The sequence below is a fragment of the Amblyraja radiata genome, chromosome 33, assembly GCF_010909765.2.
Source record: "Amblyraja radiata isolate CabotCenter1 chromosome 33, sAmbRad1.1.pri, whole genome shotgun sequence".
Classification (NCBI taxonomy): domain Eukaryota; kingdom Metazoa; phylum Chordata; class Chondrichthyes; order Rajiformes; family Rajidae; genus Amblyraja; species Amblyraja radiata.
Window position 1 is genome coordinate 11,508,456 of NC_045988.1, and position 20,182 is coordinate 11,528,637.

Sequence of the window (20,182 nt, forward strand, 5' to 3'; positions counted from 1 at the left end):
CACCAGACTCAGGAACAACTTCTTACCATTATCAGGCTTCTGAACTGTCCATTCATAAGCTAGGGTTCTGTTAATAGAAACATAGAAACATAGAAACATAGAAAATAGGTGCAGGAGTAGGCCATTCGGCCCTTCGAGCCTGCACCGCCATTCAATATGATCATGGCTGATCATCCAACTCAGTATCCTGTATCTACCTTCTCTCCATACCCCCTGATCCCTTTAACCACAAGGGCCACATCTAACTCCCTCTTAAATATAGCCAATGAACTGGCCTCAACTAATTCACCTCTCTCTCTCTCAATGCGGACATTATCTCTGGGCCTGATGTGTTACAACGCCGGGAACTGTATTCTGCACCTTCCCCTTTGCTCCACCAATTATACTTGAGTTTGTCGGACAGCATCTCTGGAGAAAAGCAATGGGTGACATTTCGGGTCACGACCTTTTGTGTCTATCTTCAGTTTAAACCAACATTTGCAGTTCCTTCCTACATACTTGAGTTTGACGATTGTATTTATGGATAATATCTGAACTGTTTGGAGTCCATGCAAAAAAATATTTTCATTGTACCTCATTGTAGTTACACATGACAATAATAAACCTAAACCAACAGATCCCTCAATCTCCATTTCTTCCTGTAATCTGCTCTTAATGAATACTTGATTCACCTCATGCATTTTAAAAACGTCTTATCCTGATCTCTGGCTCTTATCCTGTGTTTCCAAGTGGAATGATGCAACTAAACTTCTGAAACTCATGGCCAGGGTGGGATAACTGCCTCTGAAGAACAACAGCAGCCAAGAGACTAACTACAGAGAAGTGAAATGGAAGTGTTTACGAATGTCTTTTGCTATCAAGATGTAATTGTCCAGAGTTGTCCATGGCATTGAATCAGTATCGGGTAAGGCTGCAATAAACTGATTGAATACATTATAAATATTTTATATTTTTCTCAAGGTAATAAAACTGCAAGTTGGTATCACATTTGAATATTTCAACGTTCCTAGGTGTTTGCCAGAATGGAATCTCTCATTGCTCATAATGTGATGGAACTTCAGGATATTTCATAACTTATTTCTACTATTCACAAAATCAAAGCAGCCTGGCTTTTCATTTCCCCCTGATAAGACTTTTAGCGCACAGACAAATCTAATGCACAACACATGTTGTTTCTCTTCAAAGTGTCTTGGAAGCGATAGTTATCAAAACAGCATTACTGATCTATATCAAACTCAAAGTCCACTAACTCAATGCACTTAGTAAAACATTTCAAAGAACTGGGAACTGTGCATTTTGGCAGACTCCGATGCTTGGTTATTTTACATTGAGTATTCTGCTCAGCATCTCTTGTCATGTCATCAGTATAGTAGGGACAACGTGCTCTCTTACCTTGTAACCCTTCAGGGTAGAAATAGCACTTCTCTGATCTGGAATCTCAAGCCAGATATTGGGGAATGAAGTTTCATTATAACCGAGTCCTTGACACATCTCCACTTCAATTTTCTCACAGGCAGTTTCTAGAAAAGAGGAGAAAAATATTCAGGCCAGGTTCCAGAAAAATCCAATTTAAATGTAATGATGCAGATCCATAAGTTTCTGTAACCACCTTCCTTCATTACCATTGGGTCTATATACCTCCGAGTACTGTCATTGATGAGAAGATACCAAGTTCAGTGGCTAGGGTATAAGTGGATATTTCAACTCTAAAGCATCATCAGCATAGATAATGTAGAAACAAGGAACTGCAGATGCTAGTTTACAAAGGAAGACACAAAGTGCTGGAGTAGCTCAGTAGGTCAGGCAGCATCTCTGGAGAATATAGGTGCACTCATTAAACTACTCCGGCACTTTGTGTCCTAACTTCTAGATACAAAGGAATAAAATATAAGGTTTACCATTTATGTTCAAAACATAGACTTTGTTTTAAGAGGATATTTTATCGAAGGCCTTCAAAAATCATTAAAACCTCATGAAACTCAAAATGCACTGCAGGGTTAACCTTTTATCCATTTTACACTCTCTCCTGGATATACTTGTACCTTTTTGAGGCACAAGCTATTCCAAGATGGAAGCGTAATTCTTTTCATAGTCAACATCCGCATTCAACATTCGAGTTTAGATGGCGATATGAACAAAATTTTGTCCAATATTATTTTTTAACTAAATGCAGGTAGGTGGAGTAAGTGACAAAGGCTAAAGGTGAAAAGGAGACAAAGGGTTTCAGTTAAAGAGATGAATTCAATATACAGCCTTATGGTGCATGAGGACAGGGTGAGGGGAAAAAATGGGGACAAATGGATAATAAGGCACCTGGGGTAAGAAAGACAGGAAAAGGGCACAGTAACTAGTGGGGCAGAAGATAGTAGGGGAATGGATGTCCACCAGAGTGGGGAGGCAAAGGAAACAGAAAGGGGTAGGGACGTATTACTTGAAATTGGCGCATTCAATGTTCATGCCATTGTGTTGTAAGCTACCGAAGCAGAATACAAAGTGTTGTTCCTCCAGTTGGTGTGTGGCCTCACTGTTGTCTTCATTCAGCACGAGTTTACAAAATAAAACACTTAATTTCTGAAGACACTGATAAACATTTATGTTATGAAATACATTTTTAAATACAGAGGCAGAGAACACACCCTGCACTTGAAGTGACATTTAAAATGAATCTGCGCATGGTTTCAATGAGAGCGTAGTCAAGTCTCCTCGTACAACAGATGTGGGAACTAGTTAGTATTAATTAATCCAAGTCCAAGTCGTATAACCTTCTTTCGGGAAATATTTTGGGATAAACCAAATGAATAATTTGACTCATAGCATTGTGGTAAATGTCGCCTCACAGGAAAAATCAGCGGATGGGGATCTATGATACGCAAATCTTTCCATCACCAAGTTTATCCCTGCCTTATTCATGGGTTTCAAGCTTAGACTTTAAACTTTAGATATTAGAGATACAGTGCGGAAAGAGGGCCTTTGGCCTACCAGGTCCGCGCCGACCCACGATCAACCTGTACACAAGCACTATCTTACACACGAGGGACAATTTAGAACTTTAGAACCCAGTTAACTTTCAAAACAAGCCTGTATACCTTTGGAGTGAGGGATGAAATGGGATTATCTTGAGAAAACCCATGCTATCACAGGGGGAATGTACAAACTCCATACAGACATCGCCCGCAGTCAGCATTGAACCCTGGTCTCTGGCACTGCAAGGCCGCAACTCTACTGCTGCACCACTGTGCCGCTTGAATTAAAGTTTCATACTTTACTGTGACATCCCTCCAATCCCATCAATTATTTACTTCCTTGTAATCTATTTTTTTCTTTTGTGTCCTTTATCTTCTCACACCAATACCTGGAGTAATTTACAGTAGCCAATGAACCTACAGCGTGTCTTTGGGATGTGGAATGAAGCCAGATCACTGAGGAGAAGTCTGCATAGTTATAGGGAAAACAGCAAACAGCACACAGATAATACTGTCCACTGGAGCTGTGAGACAGTGCCTCCCTTGTTATATACAAATCAATTAGGATTAATGCCCAGAATGAGTCAATAATGCTGTCATTGCATTAAGTTGCTACCAGGAAGGTAAAAATGAATTACATGGACCGTAGTCTTCACTTGCCCAGCAGTAGGGTGGCACGGTGGCGCAGCAGTAGAGTTGCTGCCTTACAGCACCAGAGACTTGGGTTCGATCCTGACTACGGGTGCTGTCTGTACGGAGTTTGTATGTTCTTCCTGTGATCGCGTGGTTTTTCTCCAGGTGCTCCGGTTTCCTCCCACAAGCCAACGACGTAAAGGTTTGTAGGTTAATTGGCTTTGATAAGTAATCAAATTGTTCCTAATATGTAGGATAGTGTTAGTTTACGTGGTGATCACTGGTTGGTGTGGACATGGTGGGCCGAAGGGCCTGTTCCCGTGCTGTATCTCGAAAGTGTAAAGTCTTTAAAGTCTAAGGTACTCAGTATGCTGGCTCTTACATGTCATGGTTCCATTTAAAATCTCCACACGCACATACCATAAGGCAGATGTGTGACGTTAGTGCAGTTCATCTCATCGCTCCCATCTGAGCAGTCGTTCCAGCCATCACACACCCACTGCATCGCTTCACACTGCCCATTTATGCAGCTGAACTCATGAGGACTGCATGCCACTGAGAAAGAAGTACCAAGGAAGAATGGTCAGGCTAAGTGGTTTTAACACAGTCTGACATGGCAGTCTGACATAAGGGCAGCACGGTGGCACAGCAGTTGAGTTGCTGCCCTACAGCACCAGAGACCCGGGTTCGATCCTGACCTTGGGTGTTGTCTGTATGGAGTTTGTACCTTCTCCCTGTGACCTGCGTGGGTTTACTCCAGGTGCTCCGGTTACTTCCTACTCTCCAAAGACATACAGTTTTGTAGATTAATTGGCTTGGTACAATTGTAAATTGTCCCTAGTGTGTGTAGGAGAGTGTTAGTGAGCGGGGATTGCTTTTCGGCGTGATCTCAGTGGACCCAAAAGGGCCTGTTTCCGGACTGTATCTCTAAACTAAACATCCTGTGAGCTACTAGGCCCGGTGCTTACAACTCGATTTGTTCCCAAATATCACTAAAATATAAATAGAAAGTCCTGGAGTCAAGATGAAAAGGATTTGAGTCAACCAAAGTCATAGCAAATCACAGACACAAACAAATCTTTAGGATACATCACAAAAGGTTGATTCAAAAAAGAAAAGGGACTTGAATTTTACATTTTGTATTCTATTCCTTTGGCTCATTCAGCTTTGAAGCTACATATCATGTCATATCCACTACATTCCTAGTGGAAGTGTTCAGCTGATGTCTTGCCCACTCCCCCCATCTCTGAGAAAATGCAAACTGCCAAGCCTATATTAAAAGAAGGGTCTCAATCCGAAACGTCACCCATTCCTTCTCTTCAGAGATGCTGCCTGTCCCGCTGAGTTACTCCAGCTTTTAGTGTCTATCTTTGAGCCTATATTAAAAGTGTTCACACCTCAAAAGTACTTAATGACTGAAGAATTCAGGAACATCATGAGATGGTGAAATGCAAGGATGAAGGTTTATTTTATCAAACCTCGTTTTCTCTTTCTCCATTTCCAGTTCCCTCTTTTTCTTTCTTTAAAAATAAATGCTGATGGATATGCAAAGAAGGGCAATTTATAGAACGAAAAGGAAGACATCAACTCAACATTGAAACAACATGACATGAAATAATGATACGACATTGCAGTGTTAAAATTGCATTCAGAAATAGTAACGTTTGCCTTTACCTGAAGAAACTGAGGTGAAATGGTCGGTTAAGCTCATAGTCCCTCACAAAACGTTCACTGACCTTTACTTGTGACATGCAACGCACAACATAGAGTTGTGGACTCGGACATAAATCCTGGACTCGGAATTCTGCATTTTGGACTACAGGGGAATTGGGACCAGGCAGGAACATGGCTGTGAAGAACGTCAGCCATTATCTTACTCAATGATGGACCAGATTTTAGATTTGGTGGGACCCTCACCTGCTTCGGCGAAGTAATAAAGATCACTTCTATGGATGACCTCAATTACATATCAGCAGTGGTGCAGAACAAAGCATCCCGAGAGAAACTCAAACTCTTGTTTTCTTTCTCAGGAACGTTGCAGAGCCAAGGAAGAAAGCATATAAACCAAAGATATTAAATAGAAGTGATTAGTAAATAGGACCCCACAAGGTATGTTTTGGGTGCAAGAACAAGAAGATGTTGCAGTCTTTCTTACCCTTGCTTTTGTTGACAGCCTGATAGGTGGCAAAGAACCCCTCATCTGATTCACCCTCATCAGCTACAAATATAACCAACATCTCGTGTTGGGGGGAAATCAGTATTGGAGGCAGGGAGTCCCCACAGTATCTTCAAAAGAAAAAGACCAGTTAAACATTGAGGATTTTTAGTCCAATTTTTGCCCATATAATCTTATGTCGCTGAGAATTCTGAAACCAATAATGCTTCTCTCCACCAAACGACCACTTTTCTCTGTACCTCCTCCTCCTCACCTCACTGCCCCCACCCTCCTCCACGCCCCACCCAGACAAAGCAAGCGAGTATTAGGAGGCTCTGGGACTGCATAGACCTCACGTGTCATTCCGAGCATCGTTCCCACACCTCTTGGAATTAAAGCATTGTTCATGGAGGAGTGAAACAGATTATAATTCTAACTGTCCTACGATGTAAGAGATTGTGTTTCAAGTCAGCTGCGGAGAATCCATTCTCCATCTGAACATGGAGAATGTCTATGGGGGTGGATCCAAATGCTGCAAGATGCTGGTCATATTTGAGACGTAGATAAAGTGAACAGCCAGTCTTTCCCCCCCAGCGTGGAGCCGTATAGAATGAGAGGACATGGCAGTTAAGGTGAGGGGGGGAAACAAATACTGAAAAAGGACCAGGGGGCAACATTAAGAGGTTGGTACGTATGTGGAACAAGCTGCCACAGTGGAGAGGCAAGTATAATCATAACATTTCTAAGATACTTAGACAGGTACATGAATAGAAAGGTATGGTGGGATGTGGACCAGGTGCAGGCAAATGGGACAAGCTCAGTTAAAGCCCTGTCCCACGGTACGAGTTCATTCCAAGAGCTCTCCTGAGTTTGCCCTGATTCGAACTCTGAGATTTACGGTAAAAATCTTCACGAGTCTTCCCGTGCTTACCTGCCATTAACGAGTCTTCCCGAGTACGTGCCGTTAGCGTTACGAGCCGTTAAGAGACGTCCCCGAGCTCCGATGTACCGGCTACGTTCATTCTCCGTGCTTACCACGAGTTTGATTTTTTTTAAACTCGAGAGAGCTCTTGGAATGAACTCATACCGTGGGACATGGCTATTAGGCAATGTGGTTGGGGTGGACGAGTTGGGCTGGCGTGCCAGTTTTCCTGTTGCGTAGATGCATAACCTTCCCAAGTTGAGACTAGCTCTCGTGCCCAATGGTGACAGGTCACTATTGCACCACATCCCTCCTTTTAATTTAACCATGTAGGTATTTTGAAGATCTTACCTGCCCATGAGTGTGCTGGGACTGCTGCTGGCTTGGTCATGCACCTCCACAAAATCATATTGACAGTCTCCAGCAGACTCCAGGCTGAAGTTGTGAAACATCAACTGGACCACTTGACCCCAAGTTACCGAGATGTGCCACACACACATCTGTACATTGATAAAACAGAACAATTAACAAGCTTGGTTGTATTTAGGGCTAAACCATCAATTAATGTTGAATGTTGCAATTCAAGTCATCACTCCGCTTAGAAAGGGATGTGCTGTCCAGTTTAGTTTAGTTTAGAGTCACAGCGCGGAAACAGGCCCTTCGGCCCATCGAGTGCACACCAAACAGCGATCCCCGCCCACTTACACTATCCTACGCACACTAACATAGAAAATAGAAAATAGGTGCAGGAGGAAGCCATTCAGCCCTTCGAGCAGTACTAGGGACAATTTACATTTATACCAAGCCAATTTACCTACAACCTGTACCATCTTTGGAGGGTGGGATAACACCGAAGATCTCAGAGAAAACCCACGCAGGTCACCAGGAGAAAGTACAAACTCCGTACAGGCAAGCACCCGTAGTCAGGATCGAACCTGGGTCTCTGGCGCTGTAAGGCAGCAACTCTACCGCTACGCCACCGTGCCACCCACTGAGCTCAACCATGAAATATTTGATGATGTGGATTGACAAGGGAGTGTGGAAAGATATCTTACACTGAAAATTAGATTGCATGTTGTCATGTACAATCATAGGACCAGCACTCCAGAGATGCAAGTTCAAATCTCATTACAGGCTTTTAAAAATTAAGTCTCAGTGATGGTGAGAACTAAACTACAGGATTGTTTTTAAACTCCACCTGGTTCACTGAAAATCCATCCACTTCACCTATGCCTTTTAAACTCCCATCCCCTGGGTAGTGGACATCGCTGTCCATGGCCAAGAGTGGCTCAGTAGCCCAAACACTGCCACAATGACATCCATAAATCCTGACTTCAGGGCGCATTCCAACACCCAACTCATGCACGTAACTGCTCACAGTTGATCCTCAGCCAGACTCCAACATCTGTCAATGACCTCCCCCACAACTTTTATGTGCCCCTCTCGACTGCAACATCATAGACCGAGCTACAACCCCATACTTATTTGGTTACCCTTTTCAAAGTGCAAGGGCATCTGGTACATTTGGTCAATTGCACCTGATGTCTTGCATCTCACAACTACTGAATTACCAAGCAGCAAGCTCTCAGTTAAAACCAGTGTTGGCATGTGCAACAATAATTTAATGCACATTAGCAAGTTATAAGAGAATCACAGGCCCCACTATATATAGCACCACTATGGACTTCAGGACATCATAAAGCACTTCACAGCCAATGAAGTACTGCTGAAGTATTGTTACTGTTGTGATGTAGGACGTGTGGCACCCCATTTGTGCACAAGATCCTGCAAAACAGCAATGAGATCATTTAATGATCCCGATGTTGGGGGAGTCCAGAACCAGGGGCCACAGTTTAAGAATAAGGAGTAAGCCATTTAGAACAGAGACGGGGAAACACTTTTTCTCACAGAGAGTGGTGAGTCTGTGGAATTCTCTGCCTCAGAGGGCGGTGGAGGCAGGTTCTCTGGATGCTTTCAAGAGAGAGTTAGATAGGGCTCTTAAAAATAGCAGAGTCAGGGGATATGGGGAGAAGGCAGGAACGGGGTACTGATTGGGGATGATCAGCCATGATCACATTGAATGGCGGTGCTGGCTCGAAGGGCCGAATGGCCTACTCCTGCACCTATTGTCTATTAATGATGCCAATCTAGTTGTTGATATTGGCAGATTACCAATTGAACCTCATCCTATCCACCACCTCTCCTCCCACAATCACAGCTGCTCTTCAAATGTTCAACATTTCTTCAAAATGCTCTTCAAATGTTTTAAAATGTCTTCAAAATACTAGAGTGATCTATTATATTAATTTGAGGGACTGATACTGTAATCTAGGAAACCATTCCCGCAATGCAGTGCTGAGGTGCCATCCTGGTACAATCTTTGGGCTGGGATGAGCTCATTCTGTTTCTTGTGGTATAATTGCCCCAGTATCTTTTGGTCGATGATTTGGGCAGTACATTTCTTGTCCATATTTAGTCTAAAGCATCTCTGGGAATAAAGCGTTCCCTTGTGCTTCCTTGTCATACCCATCATATTTAAATAGCCTATCAACACTCACAACCAGGTCCACACAGTGGCTGCGTTTTGCCTGCAACCTTTAAACTTGGCTCGATAAAGAATGAGTGTCTTCAGAAGAGGAGGATTAACTCGGATGAAAATTAAATGGATGGGTACAAAGAATGAAGCAGCAAAACATGTGGGCATGGAGGAAATCAGATTATTTTTATCTTTCCAGTTAGTCAAAAATCAGAGTTTACCAGAAAGAGAAGCATTATCCCAACCACACACATACTAGACCAAACAGTGCATTAATCACACACACATGAACATCTGGAGAATGTTTCAGTAGCATACTCCATATGACAAATTGCCTTGGTATTTGCTTCTATCTAACACCTTGTGCCTTCTCCATCAAAGCTCAGTTGTTAAAGACATCTTGTAACAAGGTTATGCAGGCCACATTACCGCAGAATCAATCTTCAATCTGGGCCTCAACACACAACATCGATGAGACGAAGGTCCTTTACCAATCTACCTCTGCTACACCACCCTGCCTTGCAATAACAAAGGGTCTACAACAAGATTATGAAAAACACATTTTGGATTCCACCTTCCTCTGAGAGCATGACATGGCTATCCTTAATTGGACTTTACTGGACTTTATCTTGCATTAAATGTTATTCCCTTTCTCGTGTATATGTACACTGTGGATCTGCAGTTCCCATATGTGCATCGTGGGCTCAGATTCTGGATTGGAAACAAATCATCTTCAATCTGAGGGACTGCTTAAAAGGAAGGGGGGCTGTTGAGCAATGCTGTGATATTTTCAGCTGAAACATAGAAACATAGAAAATAGGTGCCGGAGTAGGCCATTCGGCCCTTCGAGCCTGCACCGCCATTCAATATGATCATGGCTGATCATCCAACTCAGTATCCTGTACCTGCTTTCTCTCCATACCCCCTGATCCCTTTAGCCACAAGGGCCACATCTAACTCCCTCTTAAATATAGCCAATGAATTGGTCTCAACTACATTCTGTGGCAGAGAATTCCAGAGATTCACCACTCTCTGTGTAAAAAATGTTTTTCTCATCTCAGTCCTAAAAGATTTCCCCCTTATACTTAAACTGTGACCCCTTGTTCTGGACTTCCCCAACATCGGGAACAATCTTCCTGCATCTAGCCTGCCCAACCCCTTAAGAATTTTTAAAGTTTCTATAAGATCCCCCCTCAATCTTCTAAATTCTAGCGAGTACAAGCCGAGTCTAGACAGTCTTTCTTCATATGAAAGTCCTGACATCCCATGAATCAGTCTGGTGAACCTTCTCTGTACTCCCTCTACGGCAAGAATGTCCTTCCTCAGATTAGAAGGATCAGTAAGATGGATGTGAGTTAATGTTTGACTTGGTTACATACCTGTCTGTGTGGATATTGCTCAGGGTGTTTGGGAGTGGCCAGAGATCCTTCCGAAGCAGTCAGAACCCCTCCGCAATCTAAACAAATCAATGGGATACAGCTAATAAATGATCAATTACATAACCCTCAGAATCACATCATGGTTTTATATAGTGAGAAATTGTTTATATATTTAAAATGAGCTGGATAGTGTGGATGTGGAGAGAATGTTTCCACTAGTGGGAGAGTCTAGGACCAGAGGTCATTGCCTCAGAATTAAAGGACGTTCCTTTAGGAAGGAATTGAGGAGGAATTTCTTTAGTCAGAGGGTGGTGAATCTGTGGAATTCATTGCCACAGATGGCTGCGGAGGCCAAGTCAATGGATATGTTTAAGGCGGAGATAGATAGAATGGGGTAAGGAGGGAGAGATGATCAGCCATGATTGAATGGCGGAGTAGACTTGATGGGCCAAATGGCCTAATTCTGGTCCTATCACTTACGAACTTATGAACTGCAACTTTGGATACATGAAATTAAAGAAATAGGTGGCCTGGTTCAACAATTTGAACGCCCAGGAGCGGAAAAGACTGCAAAAAGTTGTGACCACTGCCCAGTCCATCACCAGCTTTGACCTCCCCACCGTCGAAGGGATCTATCGAAGTCCCTGTCTCAAAAAGGCAGCCAACATCATCAAAGACCCACACCATCCTGGCCACACATTCATTTCACCATTGCCATCGGGAAGAAGGTACAGGAGCCTGAAAACTGTAACGTCCAGGTTCAGGAACAGCTTCTTCCCTACAGCTATTAAACACGACAACAAATAGGCTCTGAACTGCAACAGACTATCATTATTATTGCACTATATTTGTTATTTATTGAGATTGAGTATCTGCGCATGTGTGTACACACACTGAACTTTTTTTCTTCTCCCGTAATGTACTATGTTTACATATTCTGTTGTGCTGCAGCAAGCAAGAATGTCATTGTCCTATCCGGGACACATGACAATAAAACACTCTTGACTATTTAATTCAGTGATTCCATATAGTTATGGAGTTATCATTGGCCATGAATGAATCCAGACTACATGGAAACAACCAGTAACCCTCACCCTGTGATTCAGCACAGTTACATTGAGGAACCCGTAACATGTTGAAAAACATCCATTTTGCATTTCTGTGCCAACATTAATCTAATCAAGCAGTTTTAGACAATAGACAATAGGTGCATTCGACCCTTCGAGCCAGCACCGCAATTCAATGTGATCATGTCTGATCATACCCAATCAGTACCCCGTTCCTACCTTCTAGCCATATCCCCTGACTCCACTATCTTTAAGAGCCTATCAAGTTATCTTTTGAAAGTATCCAGCGAACCGGCCTCCACCGCCCTCTGAGGCTGAGAATTCCACAGACACACAACTCTCTGTGTGAAAAAGTGTTTCCTCGTCTCCGTTCTAAATGGCTTACACCTTATTCTTAAACTGTGGCCCCTGGTTCTGGACTCCCCCAATATCGGGAACATTTTAGGCAGGATGATCACAGTATTTTAGTGGCCTTGCAATTGATATTTTTCTGACACCAGTGTTTGAATATCTACCATGCCGTCTGTAGAGATTTATATCAGACGATGCGGTTTAATGAGGAGAAAGGTAGTTACCATGATGCTGAGCACAATTCACCTCATCGCTCCCGTCTAAGCAGTCATAGAAATTATTGCAATTAAAACTGGCAAAAAGACATCGGCCCCCATCGCACAGAAACTCATCCCAGGCACAGCTTTCTGAAAGAGAAGCGGAGACGTAATGGCAATTCTCAATTATCGTGCAGAGTTAATAAAAGCCGGGGAACTTTAGAAAAAAAAACACCAGGTAACTTTAGAAAAAACACAGGTAACTTTGGTAATAAACACAATGCAAAAACCTTTGTCACGAATGAAACAGAACAGACAATAGCACAGATTTATTGAGGCAATGCCAGGTTTGATCAGCTTTGCTGACATTTTCAAATAAGAAATTGGACAGCAAATGAGAAGATGTAATGGGGCAGATTTTTCACTGATCCAAATATGACTTGCTGCATGCACCAGACGACACCATTTGTTTCAGTCTGATCCTGGTGCAGACTTCCTTCTTGGTTCTTGGTTTCTTGGTCCTCCAAAATATTCCAAATGGAATTTAAACTGCCATAACTTCCATATGCTGCCTGACTCCCAGCATTGCAGGGTGGATGGGTGAAGCATAAATCAATTGGCTCTCAGAACAGTCACTATTGTCTGGGCTACTGAATCCTTCATCAATGCTGAATCAAATACATACAGTAAACTTGAAGCATTTTGGATTATTAACATATTGTTTCAAATATTAACAATATCAAAAAATATGTTTGTACATTTAATACATTAAAATCACACATTGGAAGATAGTTAAAAACAATTAATAACAAATTGAAAAGCATGTGGTAACAGTGAGGGACTCTGATTAGTTTAGTTTCGTTTAGAGATACAGCGCAAAAACAGGCCCTTCTGCCCACCGAGTCCGCACCGACCAGCGATCCCTGCACATTGCTACAATCCTATCCACACAAGGGACAATTTACATTTATACCAAGCCAGTTAACCTTCAAATCTGTACGTCTTTGGAGTATGGAAGAAAACCAAAGATCTCAGAGAAAACACACGCAGGTCACGGGGAGAACGTACAAACTCCGTACAGTCAGCACCTGTAGTCAGGATCGAACCCGGGTCTCCGGCGCTGGAGGCACTGTAAGGCAGCAACTCTACCGCTGCACCACTGATATGCCAAACAGTGATTCAGAATGGATACAATGAATAACCTCGAACCTCCTGGACAACCATTTATGTTATATATCAGACCAGTGATCACATGTTAAAACCTGTAACCAGAGGAAGAGTTGAGGTGCAAACCATAGGCACTTGAAGAAAAGCTAATTGAACACATGCAAAGGGAATTAAATATGTTGATACTGTTAGTTGAAGAGGGACAGGAAGAGATTCATAACACAAGCTGTTCGGCCTGTGCTGTACATGCAACGTAGTTAGTAAGTTATTTCTCGCGAGATGCAAGCTTTGTCCCACAGAAACATATCTGCTAAACTACAAATTAAGCAATGAACCATCAGGGCTGCCAGAACCATCTTGCAAAAGAAGATGTGGTCTCAGATCTGCATCAAAATTATATTACTGCGTGCTACTCATCTGTCTAAAGGGTGATTTTAACCTTGCATTTAAATGTAACCTTTAAATCCAAATCCTCTGGAGAACATTTGAGAATTTCCTTTCATTTCTTTCCAAAGCCAAATTCTGTTCACAGCCAAGCATCTTGGAAGAGGATTGAAAGTGTGAAGCGTTTCAATCAGGAGTAGATCAAGAAATGTTGCTTATTTCAGCAAGGATGAGGTGGAAATACAATTGTTTGGTATATCCAAATTGAGAGGAGTTGACAGGTAGATTTTACCCACCCTCTACTGAACCTTCCACCGCAGTACCTGCTCCTTCAGAATCATCTACTTCTTAGACAGTCCCTGTGGATTGAGGATGACCGGCTTTCAGTTTTGTAGCTGAGGTGGCTAATAAACCCAATATGGGAACTAGAGACTCTTCGGCAGATGGGGCAAGCGAGTAGGTGGGTAGTTTATGAGGTGGTGTGCCCTTTTATCATTTGTACTTAGCTTCTGTGCTCCCTGAAGTGTGCTCAAACTCATCAATGGTCACCAAGATGCAACTCTTTGGAGATAAGTCACTGCGGAGGCTGGAATCCTGAGCAAAAAATACCAAAGTGCTGGAGGAACTCGGTGGGTCAGGCAGCATCAGTGGAGGGAATGGACAAACACCCTATCGTGGCCATTCTGAAGAACAATTCTGATCCACAATCTCATCTGTCCATCTCCTCCACAGATGCTGCCTGATCCACTAAGCTCCTCCAAAAACATTGTTTTTTGCTGTAGCATTTGAGATGTTTCCCATGTTTGTCCTGAACCTTGATTGTCACATATCTTTCTCCAGCACAGCCTCTCCCCCACCCCACCACAGTTTACACAGGAGTTACCCCAAGCCTCAATTTCCACTCAATAAATACAGCTAACAATTAAATTGAGTTAAAAATCCAATGTAACGCCATCTCAGCCTTAATAAGGCAAAAAAAGTAAACTGCAGAAAAGTAATTGAAATCTCTGCAGCATTTGAGTCTCTCAAAATAATTCTCAGTATCTCCAGTTACAGCCTCGTTCTCTCCACACATCATGCCATAACCACGCCTCCCCTATCAGGGATCACCAAGTCAGAGCACCTACCTCTGTCTCCTCACTACTGCTTGCCAACGATATGTTTGTGTGGCATGTAATTCATGTGCAGACCTCCGTGGATGTCTCTACCAATTATTTAAGCCCACAGACTCTTGCTTTAGAACCGCTGGCATGTAAATACAACCTTAGGATCAGGAACCTTTGTGTTTGCAATGACTGGGGATTGCCAAAGACCCGGAACCCCCGTTAATCTTCATGTGATCCCAGGGGATCCAGGGTAAATCTGGAAAGTTTGCATCTTAACTTTAATTAAAAGTACGAGATGAGTCACTCCATTTGGCTTGTGACAAATGCGATTTCTGGAAGACATTGATTGTATCTCTTTGGCTCCTCCTGCAATCTCCAAGCCTCTATCAGAAAAACAATTAATCTTAGCGATACTCAAAACAGCTTGATTTCTGACATGTTGCGAAGTATTTCAAGGCTTCAGGAATGTGGGTATTATCCCTCAAAGATACCCCTTTCTAATGAAGAGCTCAACCCAGGGCTAATGGTGCAGTTCAAGGGAGATTTGTGGCTGCTTAAGAACTGATGATCTGCCTGTCACCTTATCCCACACTGTAGAGCTCAGGTATTCTGGGAATGTGCAGCAGTCTGGAGCTATTAAAACCACATGGCAACACAAAGAAAAACTAAGATTTTAACCCGGATTTTAACCCAATGGCTTGTCATAAACTCGTTGAAATCAAAATAGATACATAGAAACATAGAAAATAGGTGCAGGAGTAGGCCATTCCACCCTTCAAGCCAGCACCACCATTCAATATGATCATGGCTGATCATCCAAAATCAGTACCCCGTTCCTGTTTTCTCCCCATATCCCTTGCTTCCATTAACCCAAAGAGCTATATCTAACTCTCTCTTGAAAACGTCCAGTGAATTGGCCTCCACTGCCTTCTGTGGCAGAGAATTCCACAGATTCACAACTCTCGGGGTGACATTTTTTTTCCTCAGCGATAGAGTTGCTGCTTTACAGCGCCAGAGACCCGAGTTTGATCCTGACTATGGGTGTGAAGAAGGGTCTCGACCCAAAACGTCGCTTATTCCTTCTCTTCATAGATGCTGCCTCACCCTCTGAGTTTCTCCAGCATTCTTTGTCTACCCGACTACGGGTGCTGTCTATATGGAGTTTGTACGTTCTCCCCGTGACCGCGTGGGTTTTCTGCGGGTGTTCTGGTTTCCTCTGACATCCTAAAGACATGCATCTTTGTAGGATAATTGGCTTCTGGAAATTGTAATAGGATGGTGCTAGTGTATGTAGTGATCGGTGGTCGGTGCGGACTCGGTGGGCCAAAACATCAGTTTTGGTGGTCCACGCTGTACCCCCCAAAGTCCAAAGCTGTAAAGGGTAACCAACTGAGAAACAGGCGTAAATGGGTAAAGGAGATTAAAGAGAATGATGAGAAGAGCGGCAACTGGGTCATGATGGAGCAGTGGCTATGATGGAAGGAACAGCAGTTATCGGAGATGGGAGCGATTTTTACTGATGAACTCTTCAATTCTTTTCAGCTTCGAACTTATCCAACAGACTTTTTTACTTCTTTCAGTTTTACTTACTGCTGGATAAAATGTGGTTATATTCCATTCCATTCACTACTGAAAAGCCTTTCCCCTCCCAGTCCTTTTTGTGCAATATTCCAGCTTTTAAAACTTATTTTAGTGACCTCACTCAGCACTGTAATCCTTTAGGTAAACACAAAATGCTGGAGTAACTCAGCGGGTCAGACAGCATCTCTGGAGAGAAAGAGTGGGTGACGTTTCGGGTCGAGACCCTTCATCAGACTGATGCCAGGGGAGGGGGCGGGACAAAGATAGAATGTAATCCGTTATTTGTTTTTAAAAGTCCATCTCATTTTGTTGGCTGATGGTTCGTTTGTTGATGCTTTATCTCCCCTCATGAGCTTACTCATGCATGACTCACGCCAGGGAATTAACTACATCAGAAAATGTCTGCTGTAATACATTGGACTTGTGGTTAGTTTCACAAACTGGACAATTGCCTCTTCTCTCATTCGAAGTTTACATCATGGACTCATGAATAAAGCTTGCACTGCACCACTATTCCAACAAGCTTGTGGGGTGTTACTGCACAGATTAGATACAGGGATCAGCTCCTTTAACACTTTCCCATCAAACTTTCCCAGGGCAGGCACTAATTTGTTCAGCTTCACTGAGGTTAGATTTCTCTGCATGAGTATATACCTTTCTCGAGGAGCTGCCACCACAAACCTCCTGGCACAGCAGAGAACACATTCCTCATAAGAAAAATCACTAGGCTGCTAAGACCAAAACTAACAAGCGGCACTTCCTGAAAAACTGGGAACATTCCCAGTTAAACTATAGAGCTGAACCCGCCCTTCACTGCTCTGTTAACATTAATAAAACACTTGATGAAAAGATGAATATGATTGCACCATGTGTTTCCTGCAGTTACAGCGTGACTCTTCACATCAGCTGTTGCATTTCACCACAGCAGCAGAAACCAGAGCAATCCCAGTAGACAACAACACTAGCCGGTGATGGAGCAGTTGTGATAGATCACTCCCATCTCCCTGAAGGCAAAGTGCCTACATTTGTTGCAAAGGGTGCGGTCAGTATTAGGCCAGTAGGTCATGTGGGGAGAATGAAAGGCGCTTCATGTGTGTTTGGAAACACTGATATGGGAATGTAAAGAAGGTGGAAGAACTTTTCCTATAAAGACCATTTGGCCCATCATTCCTTATCGTGTTTAATGAAAAAGCCTGAAGTAAAGGTAGCAATGTTACAAAATTTTGAGATTTTAAAAATCAAGTCTGTAATTTATCCCATCAGATAAAGCATAAAAATAAGTTTAATTTGACACCTAATTCACTTTCATATCTCAAGTATTTAAAAAGTTATGGCCATTTTCATACTGGGAAATGAGCATCTTGTTCCCTATTGATTTTCTATGGACATAACAAAAAAGCTGTGATCGTGAACAGTCAAAAGCCCATAACTTTCTTAAAAATTAAGAGAACTGAATGAAATTTTCAGTTATCATAGATTGAAGCATTCTGAAACAAATATAAAATAATCTTACTTGGATGACCTGAAATTAAAGCATATAATTAGTTAGTTACCTAATTGTAGCTAATTTCAGACTTCAATTACTAGATCTAAACATCTATCCATTTCTTAATAAATGATTAACATTTTTAAATAGCCTAAATGTCCAAATAATATTCACAAATAATTCACAATAAAACATGATTTTTAAATCTCATTTACATTAATTTATAGGCCAAATGGAAGGAATTTAGTGTTTAATTGCTGTAAATAAATGTCCATTTAAATCAGCTTTCCAGTGGGTCCCTGTGGAACGCGCTGGTTTAGAACGTTCACATTGCGGTAGATTTGTGCCCCAAATGCCGAGAAAAATACTGCGCGATATAATGGGCCCAAATTGAGCTACTCGCAATATTAAACTTTGTATAAAGGGATCTTTAGAAGCCCTTTTTAATGTAAAAATATACAACCTAACTTCAGTTGACTGCTTTATGAGACGCTGCGGTTGCTGGCGGTCGCGGGTTTAGAGATTGATTTTTAAACTACTATAACTATTATTCAAGGCCTTTAAACCTAATAATAGCTTTTGCGACGGGGTCTTCCAGCGATTTTTCGTTTATAATTAACTAGGCTGAACATTTTCGATTGGAACAGCTTAGAGAAAATCGCGTTTTAAACCCGCCCCCTCTAAACGGCGCCAAAATCGCGCACACCCTCAGCAGCAGATCTTCAACGACGCTTCAGGTAGGCTTTGCAACATACCTAGTAAAGGCCCCTTCTTTCCCGCAAACCTCCACAAAATTTCCCCTTCATATATCAAATTTTAGTTGAGTCTTAGTTTAGAGATACAGCACGGAAACAGGCCCCTATGCCCCACCGAGTCTGCACCGACCAGCGATCCCCGCACATTAACACTATCCTACACACACTAGGGGACAATTTACATTTATACCAAGCCAATTAACCTACAAACGTGTACGTCTTTGGAGTGCGGGAGGAAACCGAAGATCTTGGAGAAAACCAGGGGGGGGGGGGGGGGGACGTACAAACTCCATACAGACAGCACCCATATTCAGGATCAAACCCGGGTCTCTGGCACTGAAGCTCTGTAGGCAGCAACTCTATCGCTGCGCCACTATGCCACCCAACTTTTTTTTTTCCTTGCACTACACTGTCAAGCTGATTGCTTGTTCAGTAACATTCTTCCTGTTAATGCCAAGGACTATTGCCAATACTTGCAGATCATAACGACTCTAACTAAAAACTTCTCGTTTTGTTATACTAATTATGTTAACATTATGCTCTCTGGTTATCCATGGAAACTAGTTTAACTTGCTTAATCCATCAATAATCTTAATAATTGACATCCCTATTAAATATTTTCTTCCACTGCCACGACAGCAGTGGACGCTGGACAAAGGACCGTTGTCAAGGTGGTGCGGATGGAGGAGAGGATTGGTGCCGCCAGGACAATAGGCCTTTAAGGGCAAGATAAGACTGCACTCTTAAGAGCTTTGAAACTTTGTAGGCACCAGAAATGTGGCGACTCTTTGTGTACTGTCTCGGTGATGTCTATTATTACACTACAATTGTACTTTTCTACTTATCTATGATTGTGCTAATCTATACTATTACTTTACTGGGTTGTATGCAAAACAAATAATTTCACTGTACATACGTACATAGGTACTGGTTGCAATAAAGTATCATCATCATCAAGTGAAAATATTCATAGATTCTCTATTCCCTCCTGTAGTTCAAGGCTGAATGATCTAGACCACATTGACGCAGGATGAATTTCTAAACATGGTGGTTGCCGGAGGTTGCAGGTAGTTGAAGGTCTTACTCCATCAGGTCTTACTTACCTACCACTACCTGCAACCTCCGGCAACCACCTTCAACTAGCATCGCAACCGGCTTCAACTAAAAAATTACCGATTTTTAAAACAGCAACCAGTTAGTCGCGGCCAGTTTTGAATTTTTTGAAATAATCGCCGGAACATAGAAGAAACGGAAACCACTTTCGATCAGATACTGACTAAAACCTCTGGGAACCTCCGGGAACCGCACGGAAACCTTGGGAGGGGCGCAAAGTCTCCAGAGGTTTCAGTTCAGGTTTCCTAAGTGGGACAGGGGCATAAGGCTGCAAACACCTCAGTTGTAATATCAACATGTTCCAGGACATCATTGTTCTTGTTCATAAGGTCATATGGTAATAAGTGATAGGAGCAGAATTAGGCCATTTGGCCCATCAAGTCTACT

General features: G+C 42.5%; 1 protein-coding gene across 1 annotated transcript in view; it reads right to left on the reverse strand.

Moving 5' to 3' along the window:
* The window catches only part of LOC116991164 (membrane frizzled-related protein), a 33,563-nt gene that overhangs the window by 1,199 nt on the left and 12,182 nt on the right, over window positions 1-20,182 (reverse strand). The window contains exons 8-13 of the mRNA XM_033049533.1: window positions 12,231-12,353; window positions 10,589-10,665; window positions 7,025-7,173; window positions 5,752-5,882; window positions 4,017-4,151; window positions 1,393-1,520 (exon numbers count right to left, since the gene is read on the reverse strand). Of these exons, the coding sequence (XP_032905424.1) occupies window positions 1,393-1,520; window positions 4,017-4,151; window positions 5,752-5,882; window positions 7,025-7,173; window positions 10,589-10,665; window positions 12,231-12,353 (743 nt within the window). The remainder of the gene's footprint in view (window positions 1-1,392; window positions 1,521-4,016; window positions 4,152-5,751; window positions 5,883-7,024; window positions 7,174-10,588; window positions 10,666-12,230; window positions 12,354-20,182) is intronic.